We start from the raw sequence: 23,702 nt of genomic DNA on the forward strand, positions 1-23,702 counted from the left end.
CCATCAGTTTGAACTCTGCTGCCCTGCAGCCATCCAACCTTCCCTCTTTAAAGTCCCAGGAATTTTTGAAATTCCACTTCCTGCTTGGTCAGCATGGAGCGCTCACATCTCACCTTCTCATCTGACCATGGCGGCTCCACACATCAAACACTCTCCCGCTTGGAGCACACTGGAGCATCTGGATCTGATCAGCATTTGGGGAGAGGAGGCTGTGCAGTCCCAGCCCTGCTCCAGCTGAATGAACTTCAATAGGTATGGTCAAATTTCTCATTTAATGATGGAGAAGGGCTATGAATGGGATACGCTGCAGTGCCATGTGAAAAATCAAGGAGCTGCAGCAAGGCTACCAAAAGGCCAGGGAGTCAAACCCTCGCTCTGGTGCAGAGTCAAAGACCTGCTACTTCTATAAGGGGCTGGAAGTTCTCCTCAGCAGCGACCCCACCTCCACTGCCAAGAAACCCCTGCATACCTCCATGGGTTGGGAGGCAGTGGACACTGGACTCAACCCTGCCAAAGAAGTCGTGGAGAAGGCGATCAAGTTGAAGGTGATGGAGCAGGGGACTGGGTCGTTTGGGGACATGGGGAACCAGGACCTCTTCTCGACCCAGGAGGGTTTGAGCCAGTCCCAACTTTCTGGAGAAGGTTAGGCGTTGTCTACACTAGAAAGTGTTCATTATTGCCTGAAACCCCCATCCTTTTGTGACTGAGGGCCGGTTGTTTAGACAGCCTATGAAGGAAGAACTTTTCCTGCTTCTGGGGCTGCTCCCAAGAGGTGTTGAGCACTCAATTCCCACTGAAGTCAGTGGGGATTTTACAAAAGTTTAATATCTTTCAGCATCAGGCCCATGGAGAGATGTGAGGAAACTAGAATGCTGAGAAGTGTGGCAATCCATCCCCACACAGACACCCAGCATAGGAAAGATCATGGGAATTTCCCCAAGTTGGAAGGGGAAGGTGCTGTGGTTCTCCAAAGCCCCAGTACATTAGGATCTTCTGAGCACACCTCCGTTGTTCAGGAGAGAGGAGCTGCTAGAAACAGAAGACTTGTAGGCCACTCAGAAGAAAAAATAAGAAAGACAGACAGAATAAATATATACATTATAAGGAAAGTGACGGACTGTTTTAATTTTCTGTCCCCTGATGCTGTCACACACCCCGCCCTGCCCACTGGAATGCCATTACCTTCCAAAGTCAATTCCCCCCTCCACATACTGAACTTCCTTCCAAATCCCTTCTGTCTCACTTGTTCTCCTCTTTCCCATTCCTACTCATCTCCCCTCCATCCATCCCAGTTTCTAGATTTTTAAGACTTTTGCCCTTCTCCAATTTCAACTTCTTGAATATCCTCCCTATCTCCCTCCCGACCCCCATAAACTGCTGCAGACAAACCGAGAGAAGGAAAACATTGTTAAAACAAAGTTAAGGTTTAACCCAGATGCTATTACATCACAGCTACTGACCAATCAGAGGCATTTTAAATGAATTAAAATGCAGAAAACTGCATTATAAAATGACAGTGTAACTGTTACAGGCAACACAGGCACATAAATATATTTTTCCACCACTGATGCTCAGATAGGTGCATTTGTGGTAACTGCTGTAAGGATGTTATGTTGCCAAAATGCAGAATTCCATGTGGAGATAAGCTCAACTATGCCTTCAGAACACTTTTCATGTACTTTGTAGACATTTATTGCCATATTTATTTTAGCTTGCAGTTTAAGAGATTTCATGTCCCAAATAAAGACTCTGAAAGAACAAAATGATATGCTCACACATGATTTAACACTAAGGTTCACAATGCAAGATTAAACAAAAAAAAATACATTATTGGTTTCATCATTGTGTGCCACTTGAATTGTTTCAAGCAAAAGCAGATTAATGCTGGTTAATATTGTCCAAATAAGTACAATAATTTATTATTTAAAGGTTGGTAAGGATATTTTACTCACTCAGTGCTTCTCCATTTATAACTACTGTATAGCTACCAATACCATACTTTATTTAATCACTAAATGCACAGCAAGTAGTCCACACATTGTACTGTATTTGCAGCTGGAATCACAAGCATTCTTCCTCTCTCATCCATTCAACCCCACACAACAGCCAGATATAAAGAGGTCTACACAACCTAAGATCATCAGGTTTTAGTGGACAGGGTGCTTACATTTACCTCTATTCCTTTATTTCAGGATTTGAAGAGGTGGTGTGGCCTAGCAGGAAGACTACCGGACTAAGTTCCAGGAAACCAGGGCTGTACTGCTGGCTCAGCCACTGGCCTGCTACACCGCCTTGGGTAAGTCATGACATCTCTCTATGCCTCAGTTTACCCATCGGTAAAATGAGGCTAATAATTCTAATCTCCTTTGAGATATATAGTGCTTTTCATGAGTGTAAGAGGTAGCACACGCATGCGCGCGTACACACACACACACACACACGCCCTGATTAACCTGACAACATTGTTCCATTAACATTACATTATGTAAAGTTAGTCTTATAGTGAGTGCAAAACTATAAAGTACTTCAATAGCCTGTACAGTGTATTCTAAAACCCCAAAATTTTCAAATATTTGGCCAAGCCAAAGTAAGTGAAGTGCAAATTCCAAGTACGCCTCCCAACCACCCCACTTCAGAAACAGGTTCTACTGGACTGGCAAACCAGAGGCCAAATCCAAACAACAATGCGCTATAAATGTATCACATAACCATGCGGCTGTTATACATATGACTGCAATAGTAACAATAACTCTGCCTCAGGTTGAATGAGCCTTGCCACAGCCTTTAAGGTCATCACAATGCAAAATGCAATCAGTCATCTAGTGACCACACTGCCTGAGGAACTGCAGTTAAATGATACAAAGCCAAGTGGAATTTAAAAGTGTTAGGCCTTTCCAAGGAGAGCTGTGAGGGCCTTTTGACAAGTATATGGAAAAAGGCCTTCTCAAGATGGGTATGCAGTTATGGGAAAAATTGTTGCCAATGCAATACTCTCATTAAGGTGGAACTTAGATGAGTCCACTGCACCACTTTATTTTTATAGCATGTGGTACAAAATTGATTAGACAGTAGGGCCTGAATTTCAATTACTTTCTGAAACAAAGTCATGCCATCAAAAAAAATATTCTTCCAGCTAAGAAATTTGAAGCCAGAGGTACTGAGTGGCTAAGACGAGGCATCATTTTCTTTGTCGAGACCGCATTTCACGGTGTCACAACACAGAGGGCTTTCTAATTTCAGTGTCAGGCCCTGAATAAACTAGGCAAAACGGGGCTGCGGACACGTTGGTCAATCTCCTATTCATTCCTGACAAGTAGAAAAATACCTGCCATAGGAACCCAGATGGAGGGAACATAGATTGGATGAAAGCATGAAAAGCACTATGTATCTCAAAGGAGATGAGTCTCATTATCCTCATTTTACAAGCAAGAGAGGCCATGTGGGCCTACAGCATACACTTTTTCAACTGGTAACCCTTGCCTTCTGGTAGACTGCTTCTGAGATGCCAGGAGGCCTCAAAGGACTTGCTCAAATGTGCAATGCCTACAGAGCTCTAACTTCTCTGAAGCCAGGCTGTCAAGGGAGAGTTCTGGTGTTGGAATCGAGCTAAGTGCCCTCTCTGAGTGATCATCTGAGGTGTAGCCTTTAAGTGTGATGAAGTCAACTTTGGATGGTTTCCAGCAAAGAGTCAACGACCGTATTATTCTGGCCAATATGGAGAGATGGATGACAGAACCCTTGTTTTTCCTTAATTTTACCAGTACTTCTTTTACTACCAGAAGCACTGCAGGGAAGTCAGACAGCATTCTTCTTCCCCAATGAAACAAGAAAGCATCTTTTGCCAGGATGTGCTTTCACGGTGCCACAGATCAACACCTGCTGTAAATTTTATCCCTCCTGACATTTTTCTTCCGATATTGAGGAACCCAGTATCATTCTCAGGTGGGAAATCTGGATTTTTTTCCCCCAAAAAATCCCCCTCTGATGGGGTCTCCTAGGGTGCAACCTGAAAACTGTGGGAGTGCCTTGCCCTCTTCAATTTCCAGCCTGGGCGGTTCCTCACCATGCCTGGCTAGTGACAAGCAGTAAGCCTCTCCAGGCGCTGTTATCACCTAGACCAGCAGCATGCAAAGCACCACACCCAGGTAGATCGCATGAATGTTACTGGGTTGCCTCTCACTCTGTAATGCTGTCAGCAAGTTACACTTACACAGCCATCTACAGGCAGAGACATACCCACTTGAGTTATATGAGAGCCTTGCCTCACCACTCACAATAGAGAGGCACCAGCCAACCACTCTCCCCCAGTTTGTAAGAACCGCACCAAAAAGAGTCTATCCCCAAAATTATATTAGTAGGTCAACTCCTCCCCCTCCCCCCCATTGTGAAGCAGACATGCAGCAGCTTTTGTTATTGAGCTAAGAATTCTAGACACTCCAATTCGAGACCATACAGGTTGAGACAAAACATTATTAACTACAGGAAAGTAGATTTTAAGTGATTGTAAGTGGCAAGTATAAAGAGATTAAAAGTAGTTAGCAAACGAAATAAACATAAGATCAAAGCTTAAGATCTACACACTACCAATATTTGAATTAGCAATGTTCACCCTTGTTAACTGGCAGAAGCAGTTTTCTAAACACAGGCTGGGCAACCTTCCCTGCCTGGGATTCCCCTCCTCCATCTCAAAGTCCTTTTGTCTTCCACTCAACCCTTCAAGGTGTTGAGTTGGGGAGAGAGAGAAGCCAAATGATGATGATGTCACTCGCCCCCTTTTATAGTCTGCTTCCACTTGCTGGAACAGTCCATGTATGTGATGTGGCGGCTGCATCCCATTGGTCAAGCAACCCCAAATGCGTCCTACAATGAAGCCTTCCCTGTAAACAATTCCTGCTAGTGGAATCTATTCTGAATGGGAGAGAGAGTCATTAACGCTGTCTGGCCACTCCATTGCTGTGCTGAAGGGCTGTTTGTGGGAGTTCCCCACTTGCAACATGTTCTAGTAGCATGTTCAACAATGCTTCATAACTTCGCATACTATAATGCCACGTACAATCCAACAGGACATTAATGTTCAGCAGATCAAGGCTGTTAAAATAATACCAGACAAGGCCTACCTTGTACAGAACATATCATAATTACACGACACTGGTGAATATGGGGGTTTTGGGGTGTTGTTTTCAGACACAGGGTGCGTCACCCCAAACCTGATTTTGCAGAATCACTGAACAATATTCAAAACCCATGTGTACAAGCAGACACAGGGCCAAAGGTAAAAGGATCATAGCCTAGCTGTAACCTGGATGTCCCAAGGAACTACACGCAGCACAAGCCTTTCACGGTTTGGGTGCTTGTTGAAAGCAGGTCTTTAGGAACTCTGCCTAGCCTTTGCTGTGGCCAAGTGTGGCCTACACAGAGGGAACGGCGGGATTCCATGAAGCCAGCAAATGAGAAAGCTAGCTTTTGAAATGAGGCGTTTCTCTCATCTGCCTTATAGAGGGGACTGCAAGACCGAGAGCATAGGTTAGAAAGAGTGCAGGGCAGCACTGGACTCCCATCTTCTGTAGAAACTTCCCCTGATGTAAGGACACAATGAAGTTTTTTTCTGGACCTAATAAAGCCCAGTGAATTTTTGTCTCCACCCTAAGGCAGTAACTTGCTACTTCTTCATTTGCACTATAAAGAGCCCCTACACTTGCATTAGGCCAGATATCCTCCCATATTAAAACTGAGCTCTGGCATTCGTTTTGGGGAAGGAACTTCACCAAAGCAGAGGTCTTCTTCCAAAGATTAGCATGCCCTTTGTCCATGTAAGCCTAGCAATCTCTGACTCAAGGGTTGTAACAACAAATAGGTAAATACTTTCATCAAATAAATCCCACAGCCAGAGCTCTGAGTTCTCGGTCACATAGGTTGGATCGCAATCCCTCTGGCTACAACTGCCTTAACCACCAAGAGCTTCTGTGGGATGCGGGAGACACAGCCAGCACCCTTTCTTGGTTAACATAGACTACTTCATCCACTTCCAGCACCAGAACAGCAATGCAAAGTGTTTGCTATGCCGTCACCAGATGGTCCAAAACAGGATGCAAGAACACAGCAACACCTAGACCAGGCATTCCTCAATTGTGACTCTTGTAGCTTCCTGAATTAACATGAACTCAAAATCTGCGGGGCTGCACAGCTTTATTAGAGATTACTGATAAGGTCAATCCTCACATATAGCATTGCCATGCTGCTGCCCCTATGCAGTGGAGCTGTACTTGTGATCAACAAAGTACTACTCGTCCTCCTGTGTCCAGCAAAAAGGAAGAGGAACTTTTTTTAAATCATAATTGCTGGAGGACACAAGGACTATATCTGAAAGTACTTTCACTGCCTTCTTTGAATGATTAATTTTCAAGGTTAGGATTTCTTTGAAAATATATATCTCATATCAACATACTGTAAATGAATTTCCTTTCAGTTAGTTATTTTGGGATGCTAAATTATATTCACTACCTTCATCGACTATTTTAAAAAAAATTAAATCTACTGACTAATTAAATCTATCTTCATTTTGAAACAGGAAGCCATGTAACCAATACGAAACAGAACTGCATTCTTAGTGTCTCAAAAAAGAAGCTTCACAGCTCTTTAGATGAATACATTTAAACAGAACATTATCTAAATTTAAACTGAAAAAAAAAAGTAATAAAAAGAATTTGACAGGTACTGTCTGGAAAACCTAGTAAGTGAAAGGCCTTTAAAATTTATTGTTTACAGGCTTCCTAAACAAATCATTTGTTCTAAAAGAGAACAAAAGATACTGTCAGTCATAAAATATCTTGTGGTATGTAAATGACTAACTGGAACAATTGTGTCGAATTAAAATACACAAGGTATGATTACTACACTAACACATGTAAAACAGGATCCAAAAAGTATCAGTTAGTGGGGTTTTGGTAGTATTTTTTTTTAAATGTTTCAGTGGTATCCCATTGACTTGCCCTGATAACCTCAATATTTTTTTTTTAATTGAATGAGACTTGAAATCGAGATTTGTTGAAATAGGCCATGGAAATAAAATCCTAAGGAGTCAGTGCACCATTAGGAGAAAAAGCAATGTTTACTTTTACCTGTGCTATCTGGAATCTATTCAAACGCTTCTGGAATGTATACCCTGCGCAATCTGTTCATGTTGAGTGATCGGGCATTGCAAAAAAAGGAAGTTTTGAGACATACATTTTATTTCTATTCTTCTACAGAAGACAGTTAATGAAAGACCGACATTGCATTTTGACTGCTACCCAGCCAAACTGGTTTTTTTCAGCAAATGTCTAACTTCAATCATAAAACAATGGGGAAGGAAAGAAAAGAAGAACATTCAATCTGCCAATTCATACAAACTTTACTACTGAGACAAGTGTCTAATGTCTTGCCCATATTAAATTTTACAAACTCCCGAGAACAAAATAGATTTCACTAGTGAAATTTTAACTGAGGAGACACAGCATCGTAGGAAAAAGACTCTCCCAACTCCAGTACTATTGCATAACAAGGTAGGGTGACTTATATGAGATGCCAACTTTAGGAGATACTTTCTGCTGGAATTAAATATTTTTGAGTTCGTTAATGGTGCTTTTCTTTACTTATTTCTTAAATAAGAACACTATTATAAGTTGTTGATATTAACAAACACGTTAATGCCAGTCACTGTACGTTTAACATGGGGCTGACAATTTTATCCAACACTCACTTTGCACAGAACTAACCAACTGGGGTCAGAAAACTGATTCCAAAAATAAGTGACTCCAACTGCAATTTCCCAGGACAATGATTTTGGATGAAGACCAAGTTACAGATGCCAGGAAGAATTAGTGCCATCTTTTGGGAAAGCATCTACTAACATCTCAAATTTGAGTCTCTTTTCCCCAAACCAGTCATCTGGCTGCTGGAAGGAAAGACGGATTCTCTTCTCTCACCAACCCCAGAGCCTCATGGCTACTGCAGGAGAGGTGGTGGCCTATGCTCTCTACCACTCTACCTGTCTTGGGCAAGTGTTGAAATTACCTCCACTCATCTCTGTTGCTGCTCCTTTCTGTCCCAGACAGCAGCAGAAAACCCTGGCATGATTCTTGTCAGTTTAATGAATGGTCACAGTTCTGAACAGCAATGGAAAAACTGGACAAAACTGTTAAAAATCCTTCCCTTGTTGCTTAGAAAAAACAACCTGCAGAGACAGTGCCGCTTTCTGCAAACTGGGGAAGATACCACTGCATTTGTTTATATTCAGAAGGCTTTTTCCACAACTTTAAGGAAAAGAATACTTTGGTAAGGAAAGGGAACTTACACTTGATAGAATTTGTTGTAGGTCCTCATATTTGCCACAGCGAGCTGCCTTCTCACCAGTAGCAAGTGGATTTTTCAAGTTCTAATAAAATGCATTGGTAATATACAAAGAAAAGCCATCCAACTTTTCTAACAGCTTTCAGAAGTAAATTCCCTTCCACTTTTAATCATCTGTTTGGGAAGCAAGAGCTCTTTTGAATTATTTTCTTTTGCCCAGTTTTACTGATGGGTATTGGGCACATCTGGTTTCTCAGAGATTAGGTCCATCTTTTATTCGGTTTAAGTATGTACAGTGTCTAGGATGTGTGTTTTATGATTGATATTTAAGTCAAGTATTTATCAAACCAGGTTCATTTGTTAATAATCACATGATTTTCAAGTTCCAATCTTTCGTAAATTTAACTTAGTTAATCTTTGTTTTGACTTAATTCAACACTGTGAAAAATTAAAAATAATTGTGATATAGCGAAGGCAGAAGGCTGTAGGAAAGTGATTGAAGGCAGATATATAAGCCTCAGAATGCTCCAGGCTCTGTTCCCTGCAGTTTAGCTGAGGGTTGTTAGGGGGCAATTAGGGACCAGCTGGGGGCAATTAGGGACCAGCCAGGTGCTCCATAAAAACCCTCTGCCCCAAACAGACAAGGCACAAGCTGGGAGGAGTAGAAGTGCCGTGCTGTGTGTTGGAGTGCTGAGTTGTGAGGAGGAACAGACCAGTGTGCAGAGATTCTGTGGAGGAAGGTACCAGGCTCAAGAAGCCAGAAGAAGGGGGAAAACTAGCCCAGGGGAAGAGGAGTGCAGTTGGGAGCACAGTGCCAGCAGCACATAGCTGCTTCTCATAGGGCCCCTAGGCTGGGACCCGGAGGAGCGGGTGGGCCCGGGTCCCTACCCCCTCCTCGGGGAAGACGGGGTGACTGAAGATGCCCTGACCCACTACAAGCCACCAGAGTGTGAGACCCGCTGGGAGGAGCCGGCTGCCTGCCACATAATTTACACTCTTATTTTGTCCAACATCAAACTTGGCACTAGCAGGCAGTTCCTGAGGCTGCTTGGAAGGGTGGGCTTCAAAAACCAGACTAATTTGTCTGTTATGTTTACATGCATCACAAGCCCCAGTTCTGGCTGTTTTATTTCTACAATTTATTATTTTTATATTTGCATGAATTATGCTAATATGATTTTAAGCACATTCAGAACCACACAGTCATCTAGGACTGCCCATGCTTTGACATTTTGGTAAGACAGTATAGATGAAAACCTAAATGTTCAACAATCTTTTTATGATGCATATCCTGAAAAACCTTTGTTTGATCAGAAGGCTGCAGTGATCTGAAGCTTAGCTCTAAGGATCAGGCTTTACGCTGGGCTCTGATATGCTCACTGCTGCTTTAAAATAACTGACATGGAAAGATTTTCCTCTGAAATCCAGGGTGCTTACATTCATCAGATCTTCAATAGTCAGACCACACTGTAAAATCATAGGGGCAGGAATCAAATCTTTGTATGTGTCTGTATACCATCCAGGACAATGGGTGTTCAGAATTTCTAGTTAGGAAAAAAGGCTCATATGTCCTTTAAATCATCCTTGGGCATATTTTATGCAGTGCAGTATCTGCCCAAATTGAGAGCCAGCTATGAAAGCTGGCTGAATTAAAATACAAAAAGACAGTAAGTAAACCACAGAAAGCTCAAAGTAGACTATTCTGACATTTCTTCAGAGAACAGCTAAGCAGACTGAACTTTCAGAAAGTTTTTCCTCAACTCAGAAATCCACACTGGAATACCAGTCACACTCCAAAAGAGGGGGAAAAGTATTCCTCCAAGATTTTAAAAACTTATTTTTCATTATCCTCTGCCTTCAAACACTGTTTGAAAAAATATATATATAGTTAATATTATTGAGAATGACTGCACTGATCCTCTGCAGCCCAAATACCCACAATATACAGTCACTGCAAAGCTGTTGTCCATTGTGCGTGGATGTGGGGTTTTTTATCCCACTGCTTAAATATCCTGGTGATGGGCACTACAGAAAAGCCTGAGATTCTTTGGTCTCAGTTTTGATGTTCTATGAGAAAAAACTGATGCAAGGCAACACCTATTGGCCACTCAATGCAGGCTCATGTCTGTTGAAGACAGAACTTCACTTGTCAGTGCACGACCTTCAGGATCAGAGTTCAGAACCAATAATACGGTGATTTGTTTTCTGTTAAATGTTCTATTCAGGAGTATTTGAAATGCTTTTTATCTTCCCCCTTTAGTATTCAGTTTAAGTTAGTTCAGTATTTTTTAAAAATGGAAAAAAATTACCTGGAACAGAAACACACATTGTTTTTTCCTCCCCAAGCATGTTTAAGTTTCTAAAGCTTCTGAGAATCCCTTATATTCAGTCTCTTTAACAGTAGGTAGTACAGTTGGACTGAGAAATTTCGTGCTACTGTCCACAAATAGGAAGTAGCAGCATAATGAGAACACTGTGTTCACAAACTAGATGGCTGTTGTAAGGCTGCACTTAAGCACTTTGCATGAAGTGGTTTTGCTTTGTTTTTAAAGAAAGGTCAGTCCATCAGCACTAATTCAGATATGAATATAAAGGGATATTTAGAATGAACTTTTAAAAGCACATTAGACTACAAATTTGTCATTGTAATGTAATCTACTGTAGTTACACTTAGTGTTTCTGCTTGTTTGCATACACAGAAAAGCTCTCAAACAAGTAATCTTTCAAATTTATAGAAAAAATGTTCATGATGCCATGGTAAATCTGTTTGAGCCATCCAATTTAAAAGAACACAGGAAACAGTTTTACAAGTGCCTAAGTGACAAAAGAGTAAGTCCACCCACAGTCGACCAAAATTATATTGTCTCATTTTCTTCTTCTTTCCATGTACTAATGCAAGAGTAACATTCCTGATTAATAACATTTAAAGCTTATCAAAGAAAAGTAGTTTTTCTATTTACTTTGCACAGTTGACAGCAATTCATGTAGAGCCATTTCCACTTCTGTGCTGCAGATCAGTTTCAGTTCCTTGTCTCAATCATCATCTCAGTGTTATTCCTAAACTTGCTCTATGGGAAGTTCACTTGCGCATACTTCCCCAGGCAGGGTAAGTGCATGCTTAACTTGTAACTCAGCAGAGGAGAAGTTGCTGAAATTTCAGTTATCTGGAAGCCAATATGTAACGTTGTTGGGGGGCAGGCAATCTTTAATTCACAACTCTCTCTACATTTAAAACAATATTGTCAAAGTTTCTGTGCACCCTACTCTCTCTCCCAAATGCCTACAATGAGCAAGGGAAGAAAGAAGGGTGACCAGGAGGATATCTCCCTTCCCTCCCCCACTATACAATTTCTGCATGCAACCAGAGGAAGTGCAGAGAAAGTAGACAGCTAGGTACCCTACACCACCCCCACCATCCCCGGTAGAATGCCTGCAGTGAGTCATGAATGATCTCTCTCTCACACACCCCTCCGCCATGGAAGTGGGAAGAAAGAATTAAGCTGAATTAGAGAAACGGGGAGTCCTGAGTTTATCTTGTCAGGCAACGGTGACATGCACAGCAGAGGGACTGTGGTCCTGTGCATGTTCACCAATAGCCACGGAGAGGCATGCACGTTTCCCTGCCACGTGTGTGGGTAAGGAAGCATTAGGAGAGAAAGCAAAGGAAACTTCCAAAGAAAAATATTAGAAAACAGACGGTAGAGACAGGAGGGGGGGTGTGATGAGGCTGAGAGGCAGGAATAGCATCTGACATTGCTTTTGTTAGGTTTTGAACTTTGACAGCATTGTTTTAAGGTTAACACTAAATAAACACTTTAATAGTTAAATAACTGGGGGAGGGAAAGCAGGAAAGAAGAGAGCTCTATATCCTTCCTATATATATGAAGACTTTTCAGGTAGGCAAATAAGTAAAATAAAACTTAGTCAAGAACTAAGTGGGAGATTTTCAAAGGCACTGATGAGTAGTAGGTTCCCAACAACTAATGATTCTCAATGGGAATTGGGTGTCTAATTTCCCTTTGGGGCTTTGAAAATATCTCTATTTAATTCAAAAATTCTGTTCAACTGGAGGAACTAGTACACTTAGTTATACTGTGAATTGTTGAGACAGAAGTTCACAAATTGTATCTATTCAACTGGTTTATTATTCTTTCTAATTTGATGTTGCCACAATTATCCATATTTGCCACATCATGATTAGATTGCTATAATGCGGTCTTCGTGGGACCATTCAGACGTTGAAGTTAATAAACAGACCACAGCAATCTGTGCTAAGAAGCACTGCATGTCCTGACAACATTCAGCAGTGTTCCAGAACCTGCACCGGTTGCCAATACATTCCCAGGTGTTAGTTTTAAACTATAAACCCTCCATAGTTTGGAATTTGGAACATGGTCACCTGAGAGATTGAAGTGATGTACTGCCATAGTTGATATCAGCATAGAGCTGGAGTGTCTCAATTATAATGAACAGGAGCTAGGAAGTTGTTCTCTGTGAGGCTCTTCAGTTCTGGATTCTTTCCCTTGTGTTTGGTCCACACAGCCCAAATTCTTCTGGGTGTGATGCAAAGCCCAGACGATTGAGACTGAGGTTCTATATCTACAAGCAGCCTTTCTGTACTGTGTGTTTTTTAATTATTGGGATAAGTACCCAGAGCATAAGATTGATGCTGACAGCAATTTCTGTATGTTTGACTAAATAAAAGTTCCATACAAAATCTACATGAGAATGTTATTTAGGCTACAAAGTCAAGCTTTCAAAAGCTAGGAAATGCTAGCTTTACTGTTGCCCACGCAAACTTAGTTCTGGCCCTAGTGTGTCCAACCTGCCTCATTCAGTGCAAAAGGGCCTGAGGTAAAAAAAAATTGCATGTGACCATGGAATTAAGACTCTCTCCTAATGCAAACACAAAAGGGGATGCAATTCAGGTTGCCCAGGCAACACCTCTGACATTTCCAGACTTTAGGGTTCTTGATTTTGCAACCTAAGTAACATTCTTTTAAAAAAAGCCCCCCCATACATCAACAATATTTGAACCCTGAACCTTTGGCTTAGCAACACAGATTTCTACCACTTGAGCTATATTCAGACTAGCTACATTAGCTGGCAGTAGGAGACAGCTGTTAACCCAGGCAAGCGGGTGAGATGGGCTGTTAGGGCAATGTGTTGGGTCCAGAGGAGGTCAGGAGAGCCTGGCACTCACACCCTCCCTGGGAGTTTGGGGAAGTGCTTCCAGGGCAGGCAGAAAGGACATTACCTCAGTGGTCCATCTAAGTCCATACAGCCACTGGGGTAGGCACTGAACAGATCAGCCTGGAGCTCTCTCTTCCCTTTCCTTTCCTTCCACCCCTCCCAGAGTTGGAGATCCTGCGCCAGGGTGGTGAACCCATGAGGTGGACCAGATGCTGAGGCCACATACCAGATGTGAGGTATATGGTCAACCAAGTGGCCCAGCCCACCTTCTCCCTCTGTGCCCACCTACCTCACCACTAAAGCAGCACGCAAACATTCCCAGCACAGGGTGGTGTATTGCTGTGGCTCTTGAGATTCTCTGTGTTCAGTTATTTTAGCACGATATAAATTTTTCTTGAGGAGTGCAAACAAAAGAAGGGAAAATAGTGATTAATACAGTTTATAACTCAACCAAATCTGAACATAATTTAGTTAGATAAAGAAAAGGCACTTGTCTAGCCCAACGGCATTCTCCCTCCCGGTTTCTAAGAGCTGCAGCAAACAATAGAAGTGTCAGCTTTTTCAAAAAAGTCACAAGAATCTTCTATAACTGAAAATGTTAGACTCAGATTTCCCTTATAGGTATTAAGGTTTGTAATTGATTATGTTATACAAGTTGTAGGGAAATCCAGGGATGTCACAAAATATTAATATCAAATAGCTTAGACAGACAAGCTATTCCAAGAGCAAAATGCATATTTTCATGACAACTTAGGTGAGACATTCTGCAGGAAATTTGTACATTATAATGCCAAGACAACTCCCTCAAAGTTGACAGCCTCAATTTTGGAGTGCTCCTTCCAAAAGTATTCAACAAAGACTCACTTAAATAAGCTGCTATTGCACTTCTGTAAGCACTGCCTTGAAGTCAATTTCAAACTAACCATCTGTGTCAAGGGAATAATGTACTAAACAGCACAGAGGAGTATCCATTAATAACTACAGCGTGACAGCAGATAAGAACAAGCCTACTGTTTACTACAGCAATTCCTAACAGCCAACCAAGAAGGGGGTCCCATTGTGCTAGGCACTGTGCAGAGTAGCAAACTGTCCCCACCCTGAAAAACTTAAAATCTAAGGACCTGTCTACACCTGAAACGCTGCAGTGTCACAGCTGCAATAGCGCTGCTGTAGCACTTCAGTGTAGACACGATCTGCACTGATGGGAGCAGTTTTCCCATCAGCATAGGTAATCCCCCTCCCCAAAAGGCAGCAGCTAGATCGACGTAAGAACTATTCCATCCACCTAGAGCTGTCTACACTGGGACTTAGGTTAACACAACTACATTGCTCAGGGGTGTGCATTTTTTCACACCTGTGAGCAACGTAGCTAGATTAATCTAATATTCTAGTGTAGACCAGCCTTTCATAGAGAAGACATGAGGGGGGGAGGGGAAGAAACATGCAACATAAGTAAAGTGAACTATGTGATGGCAGCCAACATGTCATTTCTTTTTTTGTGGGGGAGGGGGGGATAGTTAGAAGGGCATACATTTAATGAAAAGAAAAGTGAAGGAAAAGGAGGTGGAGTGAAGTAAAGGTGAAGAGAATATGTAGGAGGAGGAGGAAGAGGGGGAGGATTGGACAGACAGCCATTCAGCACAGGACAGAGGAAGTCCAGTCAAAACCATGGAATGTTCTTTGAATAGCCAAAGGTGTCTGTTTTGGCTTCCACTTCAGCTGCTTTCACCAGACGAAGTCTCTGCCTTGTTCCTCCTGCAGTTCCCTCCAACCCACCTAGGCCAAATGGGGATGCCAGAGGGGAGGCACCACCTAAATTCTACTTTTCCCAAGGCGCTGGAGAGGAAATCTCCCCTACACCATTCTGGATTCAAGGGGGTACACCAGTCATATTGTAAAATGGCCACAGACAGGAGATTTGGAGGCCTGCACACAGTTTTTCATGCTAAATATTATAATACTGACCAGAACATTTTAACTTAGTATTTTATTATAGTGTCCACTAAACTTTCTTCCTGCTTTGAACCTCCATCTAATATTGGTCCTATTATCCTTTTCTCTAAACTTGTTTAAATATGTTAATGTATTAAGGCAGGCCTTGTAGCAGAAGCATTTAGGTCTTATAATACTCAAAATTATTTTTCTTCCAATATCTACTGTGGTTATTTCCCTCCCACACACACATCAGTATTTCTGAACCAGTCATTCAAATGGTTCATCCTCCAATTCTCTTCAGCCATTCACAACTATCTATTTCTCTGACGTGCCTTCAATGAGAGTGAAGCACATGCAACAGAACATGGTCTTTCCTCCTTCTAAAAATCAATGTGTGCTAAGCTGCTTAAGGAAAGGTGTGTATAGTGTTGGGTTCCAGCTATTTCAGTATGCAACTTTGTTTTAAGCAACTGCACTAGACTGATGTTAAGACATCTACACTGAGTTTGCTCAAATTAAGATCTGATTCTTAATTGAGATCTGCTAACATGAACCTCTCCTCCCACAGTCCCATTACAAACTGTAACATAGTAGGCACTGTCCAAAACAACTAGTTTTCTACATCAAATAAAAATAAAAAAATACAACATTTAGAGATTTGGAATCATCAGTATCACACTGGGCGGTCTGCTGGATCACCCTGGGTTAAAGGAAGCAATTAAGGAAGGAAGGACTTTTCTAAGAAGCTACATGATTTCCTTACTTCATTCTTCAAAAGATGTTGGGGAGATACCTACCCCAGACCTGCAACTTTCTTGTAAAAGAGATGAGGTACAATCAAAGACTGCAGTGCCAAAGATGGTGCACTGAAGCAAACTGATCACTTAAAAAAGCAACAAGCCACCAGGCCCATCACATATCCAGGCCAAGAAAAATATGTAACCTCTCATTGAGAGCAGGCACTGGACTAGAGCGTAGCAGATGATGTATCTTTTTTTTAAAAGGCTAGAGGTGAACCATGGAATTACAGACCAGTATGCCTTACATATAGACTTGGAACAAATTGAAAAAATAAACTTACAAACAAAGCACCTGGAAGATCATGACATGACATGGTCTAACTAGCACAGCTTCTGCCAAGGGAAATAGACTCTCACTAACCTCTTGCAATTCTTTGAATGTGTCAGTAAATTTGTGGATAAAAAGAACTAGTTGACAACTTACTTAAACTTTCAAAATGCATTGGACAAAGTGCTTCACAAGAACTAAGTCCTCAAGGTGCGACAGGCAAAGCATTGTCATGGATCAAAACGACAGATAGTAAAGACAACAGAAACGGCCAGTTTTCATCAAGGCACAGGGTTGGCAGCAGGAGCCTCACGGTTCTATACTAGGTCCTATGTTGCTTAATACATTCATTAATGATTTGAAATGGGAGCGAGTAATGAGGTAGCAAATTTGCATTTCACAGTGTTATTTAGATTAGTCAGAAGCACAGTGGATTTTGAAGAACTTTGGAGAGACCTAAACAAGCTAGGTGTAAGGGCAACATGATGGCAAATTAACGTCAATGCTGATAGATGCAAAGTAATACACATTGAAGGGGAAAATTTAAACTACTCATACACCACCACTGGATTCTAGATTAGTTGTATCCGTTCAGGAAGGAGACCTAGGCATCACTGTGGACAGCTCAACGAAGAGCACAGCTCATTGTGCAGCTACAGTTAAAACAGTTAATAGGATTTTAGGCAGCATAAGGAACAGGAAGCTGAATAATACATAAAATATTATTATGCTTTTCTATAAATCAGGGTTGCAGCCTCATTTGGAATACTGTGAGCAGTACTGGTGAGCCCATCTCAAGAAGGATAACAAGGATGATCAAAGACATGGACAAACTCTTCTATGAAGAGAAGGTGAAAAGACTGGAATTGTTTACTTTAGAAAAAAGACAAATAAGAAAGGCCATGATAAAAATATATAAAATAATCAATGCTACAGAAGGTAAATCCCAAACGTCTCTTCTCCCAATCTGGTAACACAAGAACAAGAGGCACATTCAATTAAATGAAAAGGGTGGAAAATTCAAAACCAAGGAAAGGAAATACTTTTTCACATGTGCAATAAGACTGTGAAACACTGCCATCAGAAGTCATTGAGGCCACAAATTAGCAAGATTCAGAGAGGGACTGGAAATTTATATGGATAACAAGAATATCCAGAGTTGTCATAATTATAACAAAAGTTTTGGAAGGGATATTAAACCTTATTCTTCAGGATTTAAGATAATCTCCAACTATTGGAGAGCAAGGCAATATCTAATGTGGGTGCCAGATTAACCCACATTTGTTCACAGTGGGGTTCTTACACCTTCCTGCTAAGCAGTTGGTACTGGCCACTGACAGACAAGATACTGGACTCTCTCTAGAGTCTGGTCCAGTATAGCAATTCCTTTGTTCCTACCTGCAAATTACGCTAAAGAAGCTTTTAGTATACATTTTAAATTATATATACATACATTAACTCAGAAAAAAATGAGTTAAAGAGATTCTGTTCTGGGATAGTGGGAAAAGAATGTGGACAAAACACTGGAATTTATTTCAGTTTTCCAAGATGGTACATTTATAACACTTAACTGAGAAAGTCTGAGGATTTTTATAAAATGAGCTTTTTAAAGCATACTAATAAAATGTCACCTTGGAATGCTGTTCCAAACAACTGATAGTCCATTTGGTAGGACAAGTGAAGGAAATAAAGGGTGGAGTTCTATATCACTCCAAGCAGCATTACAGCTGGCAATCTTAGGGGCCATTTTTAGTATATAGGCCCAGAATAGACTAGACAGAATGAATGAGTAACTAATTACCCCAGAGAGGTCCCTAAAATAGGGGTAGGAGGCACAGTGGCAGGCAGGCATTGGAGGGAAGCTTCCATTGCTGCTTATGTTACAACTATTCTACTTTTTTCAGAACTTTTAGTCTGGTGCCTTTCACGAGCAAGAAATGCACCCACAAAACCTTAAAGAAGCGGAAGCATATTAATTTACATGCATTACCATCTGCAGACTCTTACTGAACGCATGGATGTTCTACAGTTTGCAATTACACGTTCTCCACTAAGCTTCAGATGCCTCACTCAATTTCTACAATAAAATCTAGACTCAACACATTATGCAACAGTTGCTGGTTCTAAAATAACGGATTATTTGAGTTCTTCGTATCTGACAGCCAGTCAGTTGCCTGCCACCACTCCTACCGATGTACGATCAAAAACAAAAAACAAAAAACAAAAACAGTGCTATTTCATTCAAGAAGGTACAATTTTGGTTATATGACTATGACATAAATCATCAAACCCCCACTTAAATCATTCCCACATAAATCATCAAATCATCACAACTCCTCTTTGGCTGTAAACCTATTTGCATTACGTGAGAGATCGGCAATTGAGCCATCTAAAAGGGGCTAGATAAACGAAGTAAACTGGGCCAAATACCATAAGTAGTGCCAGACAATGATACACCTGTCAAAACTGGTATGCTTGTTGACAGCCTCAGCAGAGACAACAAGGAATCAGAAGACAACTTCTCCATATCAGAGACACTATGCAGATAGGCACACTACAAAGCCCATCATTTCCCTCTCTTTGTTAAGGCTGTGCAAGAGGGTATGGGTTGAGGTGAATAAGCTTGTGCTTAGTCCTTTATCTACAGGATGGGCATCTACAGCACTGGACAGGTGCCTATAGGCATATATTTGAAGAAAAATAAATTAGAGCTGAAGTTTCGTGCGGCAGTGTTAGGATGCTTGCAAGACTGCTGACTATGTGGTCCCAGTTTTGTGTATACAGAACATCAGTTTCAAGGGCTGTCAACCTAGCACCCTTTCACAAGCACTAAATTCATATTTTTTTAAATGCCTACAATCACAAAAGTAAAAAAGCAGAAATACTGCCTGTGTCTCAACATGATAGTAGATAAAACACTCATTCTTTGGGCAAGTCAAAACTGCAGTGATGTAATATAACTGTACACTTAATTCCCATCAGACTTAACTGTGCTGACACAATGAGAGGATGTGGGCCTCAAGACTGTAGTTACTTTGCTTTCTGAGCATTTCCTATTAGATATTCTGCAATTTACATAGATTCTCCAATTTTAAGGATTTGACAGATGCAGAATCAGAGTTAAAGAGCCAAGTTATTGTTGCTACAAGATTATTGCAGGGAATAAATTTTGCCACGTAATATAATGAGATGCAATAATATGCCAGAACCCATTGCTACAACACTTGCAACTCCTGGTAAGGCATTTAAAACTACAGCATACGCAAGAGACCACACAAATGACAAGGGAGATGTGCAAAGTGGGAAACACACCACACCCCCTTTCTGGGGAGGACAATTCAGTTCAAGTTTAAACATGCAACCGTGTGTCACAATTGATTTACACTTAACTCAACAGACTTTTTATGAAATGTGAACCAGAAGTACTTCCAACTCAGTACACAGACATTGGTCTCTCGGAAGGAAGGATGCTGTTATGGTTAAGGCAGAACCCAGAAGCTATAGCAGTTGTTCTAGGGTCCTGTTTTCAGCTCTACCACAAATCCTGTGCAAGTCGGTCACTTTCAGCCAAATTTTCAAAAATAGCACTTATTCTGCATGCCCATCTTGAGACACTGGGCCTGATTTTCAAAGTACTGAGCACATGCACGTATCACTGACTTTTACTGGACCTGTGAGTGCTCAGCACCTCTGGAAGAATGTCTCAAGATGAGTAACTAAGAACTGAAGCATCAAAACCCAGTGAGCAATCTTAACCAGAACCACTGTGCCTCAAATTACATGTGCAAAATGGAGATAAAATGCTTCTCTGCCTCACAGGCATGTTGTGATGTGACGCTAATTTATTAATAGTGATACGTCCCATAGAAGTGCCTGTAAATAAATACAAATGGTGTCTCGATAATGCAGAATCTGATCCAACAATCCAATGCTTCTTTAGAGAAAATCTGTAGGTAACAACTTTTGATGCACCAGCAGAATACTAATTCACTCACTAGTCGTAAGAAACATATGAAAACTCCACAGACCAAATCAAAAACAAAACTACAAAGCTCTTGTTTACAAGCAACTTTTAGAAAGATCTGTAAAGGAGCTAAAGTACAACCTATATGTTTCGGGAGTTAACTCTTTAGCAGGTCCTACATTAAACTAGTTCCACTGTATACAAACAGTAGAAGGCTCAAGGTGCCATTTGCCAACATCACAAATTATTTGAACAAATTTCTTGATGCCATAAAAGCACATACAGCTCCTTGTGGCATAGACCTCTTTGTATGTATTTGCACAGTATCTTACATGATGAAGGCTCAACTCTGATCAGGACTTCTAGGCACTACTGCAATATACGTTTCTCAGGTAAGATTATGTAAATTAATAGCTATCTGACTGTCAGAATACCAAATTGCTTTGACTTTGTATTTTAATTGTTGTATACATGCAATACAATTTCAGGGGTATCTTATGATCAACGTACACCCATTACATTTATGGACCCATAACGAACAGAATGCAAGAAGACAGAAAAAAAAATCTTTTGTTAAGATTCTTTACATACATATTCATTTATATTTTCACTATTGAGTATTTACAGACAGAAATGCTTAATGAGTTGACGAGTACATTTTATACCCCTTTACAGAAATATTTAGAGCTATTATTCCATATAACCCCTTTTTAAATTCATCTTGTGCGTCCATTGTAAGACAATTAAAGCACTCTTGCCTATCCACATTCTGCATAGCACATGCAAATATACAACGTGACAGAGAATAAAACCATTAAGAGACCTCCTGCTGGATACGCCAAACATTCGGTTTCTTATCAGACCTTCACAAATCCTAAAAAAAGATATTGTGATCTTATTGAACAAGATTGCCTATAACCTAACACACGATATGCAGTCCACAACAAAGACTGATGAAGAGTAAGTATTTGATGGACCACGGGAGCACAGAATTGTCACAGATGGATGAGAGCACCACAATAGGCAAGCATTCCCATTCAAATGAAAAGCTAATTACCCACAACCCCATGAAAAAAAAACCAAATATGACTTTCAGTTTCCTGCTAATACATGTTAAACACCCTTACTGCTCCTGAACACAACACAACCGAGCTCACTCATTTGACCATACTACCCTAAATAACTCATGGTCAGTGACCGGCCCAGTGGCAAACACACAACCAGAGCCCTGCAGCTCACAAACACAACCCAGCTTTTCTGGAGCCCGTGCAGGAGCCAGCAGGGCCAGCGCAGCTCCCATGTGCAGAGAGGCTGGGCAGGTCCAGCGGGCTCGAGCTCCAGCTCTGTGCCCGGCAGCAGCAGGGTGATCCCCGCCGCGCTGAGCGGCAGGCGCTGTCCGTCTGCAGTTACCGACAGGCGGGGCTGCTCTCCGTGCACATCCCGCCTCCTCCCGACCCGGGACTCGCCATGGGGGAGAGGCGGACTGGAAAATCCCAGGCAACAATGCCGCGTCGTGCGGGGCGGGAGCCCCGAATCGGGACCGGAGAGCCACCCCGCTGAGCGCGGCTTATCGAACCAACCATCGCCGGGGTCCTGCGCACGGCCTGCTGCCCCGGAGCGCAATGCCCACCTCCCCGGCCCCTGCCCCGCCACAGCCCGGCATCTCCCCGGCCCGCCCGGCCCCGCACCTGCTTGCGTGGTGTCGCTCAGGTCGTAGCCGCTGGCGGGGAAGTCGCGCAGCTTCCTGCCGCTGAGGCAGAGGATGCCCGAGCTGGCCGCCTCCTCCAGGGCCCGCTCCAGGCTGCGCCCCGTGTGGGGCTGGGGCAGCGCGGCCCCGCCCCAGGCCGGCCCGGTGGGGTAGGAGAGGGTGAGGTGAGCCGGGAGCCCCAGGCCGCCGCCGCCGCCGCAGCCACGGCCGCCCTGCCCGGCCGCCATGTTAGTGCCGCCGCCACAGGCTGGGCCGGCCCCACAACAAACGGCGCGGCTCGGCGCGCAGGCGCCGCCGGCCGGGGGGCGGGAGCGCCCGGCACCGGGCAGGCCGGGCCAGGCCAGGCGAGCGTGGGGTGGGGCCTCCGGGAGCGCGCCGAGTCCAGGGCCCGGCCCGGCCGGCCAGCGCCCGCTTCCAGCGAGGGGCCGGGCCGGGCCTCAGCGGGCGTGACCCCCAGGCCGGGGCGCGGGAGCAGAGCAGGGCGGGGCGGGGACAGGACAGGACAGGACAGGACATTCCCGCTCCCGGCGCGGGACAAACAATCCAGGCCGGTCCCGGTGTAACCGAAACTTCCCTCAGCTCGCCTGGCCTGGCCCGGCCTGGCCCTGCCGCCCCATTCCTCGCGCCGCGCCGCGCCGTGCACATCACACCTCCCGCCCCCGCCGGGCGGGCTGGCTGCCGGGAATGAGCTCCGCTCGGGCCCGGGGGCTCGTGCATTTCAGAGCCGGGCCGGGCTGGCCGAGCACTCGTCCCGCGGTGAGCTGGGCACGGTGTTGTAACGACTGCCATGCAGGGACGGAGAGGGGGAACACGGCCCACCGCTGAGATGTGTCTGCCTGCCGCGGTTCGAGCTGCACGTCCTCTGGTTTCCCTCTCCTCCCAGGACCGTAGTTTTTGAAGCGCCGGGGCCTCTCGAAGAATGACCTGGTACTTCGCGTGGTAACTCAGCTCCAGCCAGTCTTAGGTGTCCCTGTCTCTCTGCGGTGTTCTTAGCACGCTTGGCGTGTGCTAGCACGCAGACCGTCGGTCCCTACCTAGGTGCAAAATGCAACAAGAGTGTCAAAATGACAAGACACCACGCCAGAAGCTCAACAGTTCCTATTAAAAGTGTGTGAGACTAAGTTTATGAGACTGAATGAGCAAGAGCAAAACTGTAGTACAAGAATTTTACGAAGAGATTCAAAAGAAGAAGACCTGGAAAGTGACAGAGAATCTAAGGAAGATAAATCTATCATTTAACACACGAATTGATAGGAACTAATGCAAGCAATCAGTCTGGGTTCAGCTGTTCTGCTGTGGCAGACATCCTAATGCCCTCAGAGGGCACAGTCTGAGAAGTCCTGGAAATCATGATGATGTGAAATGAAGTGGGAAATGATCTGATTGGAGAGCTGCTTTTTACTGCTGTAAGGCAGTCTCTGAATGTATTTGCCAGCTGTCCACCCATTTCCCCAAGGTATCTGTTTGGGCATTTCCTGAAAAGGATGCAATAAATAATAGTCCTGT

General features: G+C 43.1%; 1 protein-coding gene across 5 annotated transcripts in view; it reads right to left on the reverse strand.

The window, feature by feature from the left end:
- Window positions 1–22,525, reverse strand: part of LRCH2 (leucine rich repeats and calponin homology domain containing 2) — a 90,553-nt gene extending 68,028 nt beyond the window's left edge. For all 5 annotated transcript variants that reach the window (XR_010919678.1, XM_067547989.1, XM_067547988.1 and 2 more), the window contains exon 1: window positions 22,177–22,525. Coding sequence is in view for 4 of the 5 variants with exons in the window: in XM_067547989.1 (XP_067404090.1) it covers window positions 22,177–22,423 (247 nt within the window). In the remaining variant the exon portion in view is untranslated. The remainder of the gene's footprint in view (window positions 1–22,176) is intronic.
- Between the last annotated feature and the right edge of the window lie 1,177 nt (window positions 22,526–23,702).

Source organism: Emydura macquarii, unplaced genomic scaffold, assembly GCF_026122565.2.
Source record: "Emydura macquarii macquarii isolate MOO-44397 ecotype Brisbane River unplaced genomic scaffold, CSIRO-AGI_Emac_v2 contig_1253, whole genome shotgun sequence".
NCBI lineage: Eukaryota > Metazoa > Chordata > Testudines > Chelidae > Emydura > Emydura macquarii.